General features: G+C 38.1%; 1 protein-coding gene across 1 annotated transcript in view; it reads right to left on the reverse strand.

Annotated features, from left to right (window-relative positions):
* The window catches only part of TBCD (tubulin folding cofactor D), a 157,024-nt gene that overhangs the window by 54,660 nt on the left and 93,415 nt on the right, over positions 1-8,949 (reverse strand). Inside the window, exon 18 of the mRNA XM_087955684.1 lies at positions 612-697. Coding sequence (XP_087811810.1) covers positions 612-697 — 86 coding nt within the window. The remainder of the gene's footprint in view (positions 1-611; positions 698-8,949) is intronic.

Genomic DNA, 8,949 nt, shown 5'->3' on the forward strand with positions numbered 1-8,949 from the left:
CTGCCAAGACAAAGTATTGCTTTGAACAGTGAGTTTTAAAGGACATTTTTGGTTAACAAACTTCTATGTGAACCAGAGGGCCGGACAAGAAACAATAGCTGGAAACTAATCAAAGAGAGAAACAATCTGGAATTAATGAGAAACTTCCTAACAGTGAGGACAATTAACCAGTGGAACAGCTGGCCACCAGACATTGTGGGCTTTCCATCACTGGAGGTTTTTAAGAAGAGACTTGATAGTCCCTTGTCTGAAATGGTATAAGTTCTCCTGCTTGAGAAGGGGCCTGGACTAGAAGCCCTCCAAGGTCCCTTCCAATTCTACTCTATTCCATTCTATTCCATAGATAATTCATTACCTTATCATCTCACTACCATAAAATCCTGCCTCTTAGTCTTTATTCTAAATTCTGTGGGCTCTGAAATTTCTTGTAATTAGATTGTTCTAAAAAAAATAAAATGCCAGCATGTCATAGTTCTTTCAGCAAAGAATACTGTAGAACCACGCTGATCTTCCAGTATTATTAATATAATTACAGATAGAAGTATGAAAATAAATTCTAAAGAACAATAGTGTCATGTTTCTTCTTTGCTTTAAATTTATAGTACTCTTACCTTATATTGAGAAAACAATTAGCTCTGTTACCAACAGCAAAATAATCAGCTGTAGTCACAATGTCAATTCCATGTGGAAAAGTTCCCTGTGAAAGTTAGGAGAGAAAAATAGAAATCACACACAATTCCCAATTTTTACTTTGAAATGTTGTTAGCACATTATTAGAATAACTTTACTCTGGAAATATATATATATATATTCTGCTTTATAAATTCAACCACAGAATAAAATTGATGATGGTAATTATTGCAATTTAATTTCCAATAATTACTGGTTGATAGAAGGCAAGTATTAAAAGTGCTAAGACAAAATGTTAAAGCATATTCAGTATTCTTCAACTGCCTGGATATAAATAAAAGAGCAGCCAAAATGACAGTTGCAAAACAGGAGAATGAATATAGGTGTAAGCACAGTCTAACTCAGTTTTCAGCAATTCTTACTAAAATCTCAATAAATCAGTAAGCTACAGATGCATTTTAATGAATATGTGAATGCTAAACTTAAACAGAATATAGGGTAATTCTGGGTCAACTCTCCCCATATTCCATCTTCTCCTACATTTTCCTGAGCAAATTTTGAACATAAATTTAAACTGATATTTATATTTGTATTGAACTATAATATAGTCTACTACACTTTATCAAGTTCCAGACCAGATAAAATGAGTATTTGTATTCAGTGAAAAAAGTTTCCTTCAACTCTCATAACAAGACCAGGGAAAGGAAGGGCACCAGTAGAATATATGAATGCAGGGAGAAAGAACTAGCTACACACCTTTATTGATTTTACTTAGAATTTAGGAATACTTGAGAACAATTGTGAACTTTTTATAAATCTCTGCAGTCCCTGAAGAGCACTATCTAAAAACAAATTGCTGATACTTAGATGGTCTCCCAAAGTAGATATTCTATATGATCCATTTATTTATTCACAATGCTTTAAAACTGTTCCAATTAAAGCCATCTGGGTGGCATATAAATCCTTACCTCTATAAATTCATATTAAAAGCAAAATTATACAGATCAATATAAACATTAACCATAAGACAAATGAATACAGAAAAAATGTAAAGTACTGTATATGAAAACCAGAGCTCTCCCGGAAGATAAATAAAAATACACTTTACATACACATTTTAAGAAAACCATAGCCAAGAAATAAAATAATGATTTTATAGTATGAAGCACATAAAGAAAATGCATTCTATTTTATAATCAACCAAACATATCACTAGAATAAATATGCAGGTGTAAACAAACAATGGCAATATCAGCATTAAGGGAAAAAATCATCCCAAAATAAGAACAACTGAGAAGGCATACTTAAATTTATGTGCTCTTTCTTATTACAAATTATACATTGCCTCTAGAATAAGGCAGTCCTTGACTTATGACAATTGAGCCCAAAATTTCTGTTAACTGAGACATTTGTTAAGTGAGTTTTGGCCCATTTTATGGCCTTTCTTGCCACACTTGTTAAGTGAATCGCTGCAGTTAAGTTAGTAACCCAGTTGTTAAGTGACTCTGGCTTCTCCAGTGACTTTGCTTGTCAGAAGGTCACAAGAGGGAATTATATGACCCTGGGACTCTGCAACCATCATAAATATGAACCAGTCGCTAAGCATCTGAATTGTGATAATCCAATCCTAGGGTTGCTGCAAAGGTTGTAACTGTGAAAAACAGTCATAGGTAACTGCTGTAACTTTGAATGGTCACTAAACGAACTGTTGTAAATCAAGGACTATCTGTATTGGGAACTGTATTCCTTAAGTTAACTCTAACATCTCATTACTCTCCATATAACCATAACTTGCTTTCAGTTTTATTTATGAATACATTTGCAATAAATAACTGTGTTAACAGTATAATTTGTATTATAATAATTATATATGGTGCATGCAATATCATTTTTAAATGTCCCAAGAATAAAATGTACTTATGACAACAACTACCGTGTTTATCACAAAATAAGGCCAGGCCTTATTTTTTTTGGAGCCCCGAAAAAACAGCTAGGATGTCTTTTCGGGGGTGAATTAATTTCTCTACCCCTGCGCACCAGCGCTGTCTCCAACAACAGCGTCTGAATCACTCCCGCTTTCCCCCCATCCCCGTAACAACAGGAAAAAAAAGATTTTGAGGTACCTGGGAGCGCCGCACGCTGCGTTTTGGTTTAATCCCAAGTGGCTGGGTGGGTGTGAGAAGAGCCAAGCGAGCGTCTCTGCTGCTGCTACCCTTGGTGGTCCAGCCTCGGGCTCTGCAAGTTTGCAAAAGTCCCAGTGTGCAGCCCGTTCCTGCATTCCAAGTGCCCAGGCCAAGCTGCCGCTGTCCCTCTCTCACCAGCGCCGTCTCCAATAACAGCGGCAGTAGCAGCGGGAACCGTGGAAGTTACGGAGGCAGCTCCCCCACCCGAGAAGCGGCTGAAACGCTTCCACGGTTCCCGCCACTGCTGCTGCTGTTATTGGAGACGGCGCTGGCGAGAGAGGGACAGTTGCAGCTCGGCCTGGGCGTTTGGAATGCAGGAACGGGCTGCGCACCGGGACTTTTGCAAACTTGCAGAGCCCGAGGCTGGAGCACCAAGGATAGCAGCAGCAGAGACGCTCGCTCGGCTCTTCTCACGCCCACCCAGCCGTTTGGGATTAAACCAAAATGCAGCGTGCGGCACTCCCAGGTACCTCAAAATGTTTTTTTTTTCCTGTTGTTACAGGGACGGGGGGAAAAGCGGGAATGACTCAGATGCTGTTGTTGGAGACAGTGCTTGCGAGAGAGGCGCCAGCACCAGTGGGAACCGTGCAAGCTATGGAGGCCTGAGAAGCGGCTGAAATGCTGCCGGATATCCACGCCAACGCTGCCCACCTGCTGACCCGGGTAAGGGAGCCCTCCATGCTCCACCATGGTGTTAGGAGCAGCTGATGGTGAGGCGTAGCTGCCCGCGGGGCACTCCTAATGGCAAGTTCCCCCGCCTTCCCCCCCCAATTTCGCATGTTTTAAACGAGGCCTAAATTTGGGGGGAGGGGCTTAATTTCATTTTATACCTAGAAAACATGCTGGGTCTTCCTATTGGGGGGTGCCGTATTGTTGGAGAAACACGGTATGTGTCTCAAATAAATCCTTCAGAGCAAAACAGACACTTTGGATTCTAAAATGTTGCAAAACATTTTGAATTACTGCAGCATCATTTTGGACTCAAGTGTGAGGGAGAGAGAAAGAGAGAGGGAGAGGGAAAGGGAGGGGGGCTTTTATTTCTCTAGCTGTAATTTGAGTAATTGTCTGTGCATCTTCTTCATACAAAAGATGTAACAGTATATAATCTATAAAAGAAGTTTCAGACTTTACTACTAAAAATAAACAAGTTTAGTTTTCAAAAAGCTACTCTTGCCCATTCAATTCTATTCCTTATTTTCATATGATCCCATATCATACAGCCCAAGCATTTACCTTGACATAACTACTACATTTATTTTATTTGAAACCGTCTATATATCCCACAAAATTTACTTGGTTGACATAATTTGAGTAACATTTGTAAATCTGATAAACTATGTCCACTAATCATCTCAGTCATGACTGGATTACTGTTACTGTAGCTGCATAATTTATTATTTATAAATGAAATTCATAATAATATTGCATATGCATTATTCAATCAGGTAGTCCTCAATTTACAACCACAAATTGGTTATGTATTGCCAGCTGGGAATGTCACAAATGGAACGTCAGATATGGGATACTATAACAACATCAATGTACAAAAGTTGCCAAGTTCCTGAATCAAAGTCACATGACCACAGGGATACTGTGACAGTTTTAAGTATGAGAGCCAGTTATAAGTCAGGTGTCGTAACTTGAATTCCTTTCCTTATCTTTTGATCCATTTATTTGTATTTTTCCTTATTTAGATTTTTACTTTTATGGCATTCTATTAGCTCTAAAATTGCATTTGTCATCCATTTCTTCTTTATTTCTTTTTATCTATACACACACATCTATATATCTATATCTATATGTCTGTCTGTCTGTGTTATTCATCATTTCCCAGTTTTCCTTTGCATCATAGTTGTTAGTCTTGTTAATACCTATATTTTAGTAATAACATCCATGATAATGGTTTATTCATATCAATCTACTATTTATTTATTTTTGATGATTTTCAATATCTCATTTCAGTTACTACTGAATTATTTTCTACCACTGTACTTTTCTGTATATGCTTGATGATTTTCAATCATCACTCATCACACATCATTTCAACCATTACTAGATTGTTATTAGGATCTTTATCTGTTCCTAGTTGTTTTTTCACCTTAAATCTGAAGGTTTGTCCTCCAAGTTTGCTGCTTGGCTCCCGGACATTTCCCAGGAGGCAAGCCGCAAGCTCGGTGGCAACCCTCTGCCTAAATCTACAACCCAAGCCGCAAGTAATCTCTACAATAATCATTCTTTCAGATGTCCCATTGAGGGCTTTACAAACTGTGAACTGCACTTTGAACTGGAACTGCAAACAGACCAGTTGGTCTGCCAATGCAGATAGCAAACCACTGCTACAATATGATTATTCTATTATCCTGATTTGAAAATAGCTGATATGAACACATTTTTCAAAGGATGTGTCCATGTATTTAAAATATCTGAATAATTGTCCATAGTGCAGTTCCTTAGATGCCACAAACAGCAATAAGATAAGGAATCTTATTGTACACCAAGGTAAAAGCACCTTTAATAGTTGACTACCCATTAACTGCCCATTAAAGTTGCATCTGATGATTTGAAGAGGATTTTTCTGATTAAAATCCTGAAGGACAATGGATTTTGGAATTTTTTAAATTAACGAATAACATCTGTATCTACTTCAAAAGGGGCACACATTATTGTTAATGGGGAACTAATACAGGTAGTCCTCAACTTACAACAGTTCATTTAGTGACCATTCAAAATTACAACCTCACTGAAAAAAGTGACTTATGACTGTTTTTCACACTTACAACCATTGCAGGATTCCCCATGGTCACGTGATCAAAATTTAGATACTTGGCACCTGATTCATATTTATAATGGTTGCAGTGTCCTGGGGTCATGTGATCCCTTTTTGTGACCTTCTGACAAGCAAGGTCAATGGGGAAGATAGATTCGCTTAACAACCATGTGATTAACTTAACAAATGCAATGATTCACTTAACAATGGTGGCAAGAAAAATCGTAAAATGGGGCAAAACTCACTTAACAAATGTTTCACCTAGCAACATAAATTTTGGGCTCAACTGTGGTTGTAACTTGAAGGCTACTTGTAAAATTTTGTAATATTCAGAAAGGGACATGACTAGAATGTCCACTCTCACTATTCATTCTAACCCTTGAAGTTTTAAGATATAAGATATGACAAAAGAAATGCTGGAGTGAAACTTAAAAACTGCATACAAATTATTTGCAGATGGTTTGATTTTAATTTGGGGAAATCCTATGGTGGGAGTAGAGATGTTAATGGAATTAATGGAAAAGTTCTGTTTTTTTCCTTTTTTCCCCCCTTTTTGGAGTAAAAAAAACCCCCCCCCAAAACTCAAACACCACCCCCCCAAAAAAAAAAACCCCCCCAACCCCCCCCCCCCCCCCCCCCCAAAAAAAACCCCCCCCCCCCCCCCCCCCCCCCCCCCCCCCCCCCCCCCCCCCCCCCCCCCCCCCCCACAAAAAACCCCCCCCCCCCCCCCCCCCCCACCCCCCCCCCCCCCCCCCCCCCCCCCCCCCCACCCCACCCCCCCCCCCCCCCCCCCCCCCCCCCCCCCCCCGCCCCCCCCCCCCCCCCCCCAACAAAACAAACCCCCCCCCCCCCCCCCCCCCCCCCCCCTCCTCCCCCCCCCCCCCCGCCCCGCCCCCCCCCCGCGCCAGCGGGGCCCTTCCCCCCCCCCCCCTCCCTTTCTCTCCTCCCCTTCTTTTTTTTTTTTTCTCCTTTTTTTTTTTTTTTTTTTTCCCCTTTTCTCTTTCTTTTTTTTTTTTTTTTTTCTTTTTTTCCTTTTTCTTTTTTCTTCCCCCCTTTCTTCTCCTCCCCTTTCTCCTTTTTTTCTAAATGAAATTTGGTGTATTAGATATTTTTAAAATTAACTGTCAAAAAGAAAAATATTAACAGAAATATGAAGATGGAAGACCAAAAAGAAATTAATGCAAAAACTGGTTTTTAGATTGAGAAAAAGTAAAATAGCAAAATTAATATGAATTGTACACCATCTCAAAATAATTATACTTATTCTGAGAGGGAGCTGGAATAGAAGGTCGTTTCCAACTGTGTTAGTCTGTTAATTATGTTAAGGAATAAAATTGTTAAGATGGAAAAGTAACCATTATCACCTGTTGGTGAGAATTTCTGTGGTAAAAATGAATGTAGAGTGAGCTTGGTCTAGTCTAGTGGTGAAGGCATCAAGCTACAAAGCAGGAAACCTTGCTTATTCTCTTCCTGCCTTAACCATGAAAGCAAGCTGGGTGACCTTGGGAAACAAATCACTCTCTCTCAGGCCAAACTCATCTCACAAGCTGCCTACATATGTGTGTGTGTGTGTGTGTGTTTCTGTATAAATGTATTACTTAGAATTATTTTTATTTTAAATACTACCTGTTTTGACAAATGATACATTTTTAAGCAATGGAAAAGGGATATATCCAGATTTATCCAGAAAAGAGAAAGCAAAGGTTAAATATAAAATTCCTCAGGATTCAAAAAATCTTTTCCTGCCAAAGCCATTTTTTTGAAGGGTAATCTAGGAAGGACCCTGGATGTGGTTGCAGTTCTCAGTATGGAGCAATCAGAAGGTTGGGTCTCTTGCCATCTTTTCCCTTCAGCTGTTTATTTTTCTTAAACATGCCTGGGTTATAATTACACTTTTTGAAGCTTTACTATCTCTTGATTTACAATTAGTTGACTTCTGACATTTTATAATGTCTTGCTGGACTTTTACAACTTTTTGTTCTCTTTTTCATTGTTTACCATGAAATTCCAAACCACTTTCATCTTAGCTGTGAGGTTTGAGGTGAAATATATTTTCAAGTGTGAAAGTCATCCAATTGTACTTACATTTATTATATTATACATTTTGCTCCTTTAAACAAAGCTCTGAAATTTATTTCTTAACTTTCAATGGTAAAATTCCCCTTTCTTTAATCATTTTTTGCTTCCTAGGGAAAAATCCTTATTTCAATCTTTTTTTGTAGACGTTGAGTTATAATTTATCTGATTCTCTTGTCCTTGGAAAGAAAGAACAGTGTGTCTCTAAAAGGATAAATTTTCTGGGAAGCATTTGAAAAAGGAATCTTCTCCAACTTACAGGTTTTATTTGAAAATATAAATGAAAAATTTGATGGCTGAGCAATGGTTATAGAACCTCAAGACGATATCCAAAAGCAGGAAATGACAGTTGGACTTCATCTACAATTTGATGAATTGGAATCTGATCTATTGCTTTTGAAAAATATAGATTGGCCAGCAAGATTGAAAGGAATATAAACACAAGCAATTCTGAGATAATGGAATTGATGAAGGATGGACTGGTGAATAAAAAACTGCTGCAGACTTTCTCTGAATGAATTACAATAACAGATTATTAACAGAGCACCTTAAATTTTAAGTTTGCTCTTGTTTAATCTGTTAACTATTTTTATTTCATAAATATAACGTACAACAGGTAAATTGGATTGCAAATAGATGTAGAAGCTTATAAATTTTGGACCTGTTTTGGGAGAGAGGAAGCTATTATTGTTGCAATAAATTTGTCAGTGTTCAGTAGAATAGAATAGAATAGAATAGAATAGAATAGAATAGAATAGAATAGAACAGAACAGAACAGAACAGAACAGAATAGAATAGAACAGAATAGTTTATTGGCTAAGTGTGATTGGACACACAAAGAATTTGTCTTGGTGTAAATACTCTCAGTATACATAAAGAAAAGGTACATTCGTTAAGAATCAAGAATCATAACGTATAGCACTTACTGATAGTCATAGGATACAATCAACAATCAAATCATACTAGGAAACAGTCAATATAAATCGTAAGGATACAAGCAACAAAGTTACAGTCCTACAATCACAAGTGGGAGGAGATGGGTGATAAGGAGTGATGAGAAGATTAACAGTAATAGTAGTGTACACTTTGTAAATAGTTGAACAGTGTTGAGGGAATTATTTGTTTAGCAGAGTGATGGCTTTCAGGAAAAAAATGTTCTTGTGTCTAGTTGTTCTGGTGTGCAGTGCTCTATAGCATCGTTTTGAGGGAAAGAGTTGAAACAGTTTATGTCTGGGATGTGAGGGGTCTGTAAATATTTTCACAGCCCTCTTTTTGACTCATGCAGTATACAGG

The sequence above is a fragment of the Notechis scutatus genome, chromosome 2 (assembly GCF_049901735.1).
Source record: "Notechis scutatus isolate UNSWTSFEM ecotype Mainland chromosome 2, rNotScu1.2, whole genome shotgun sequence".
Taxonomy (NCBI): Eukaryota; Metazoa; Chordata; class Lepidosauria; order Squamata; family Elapidae; genus Notechis; species Notechis scutatus.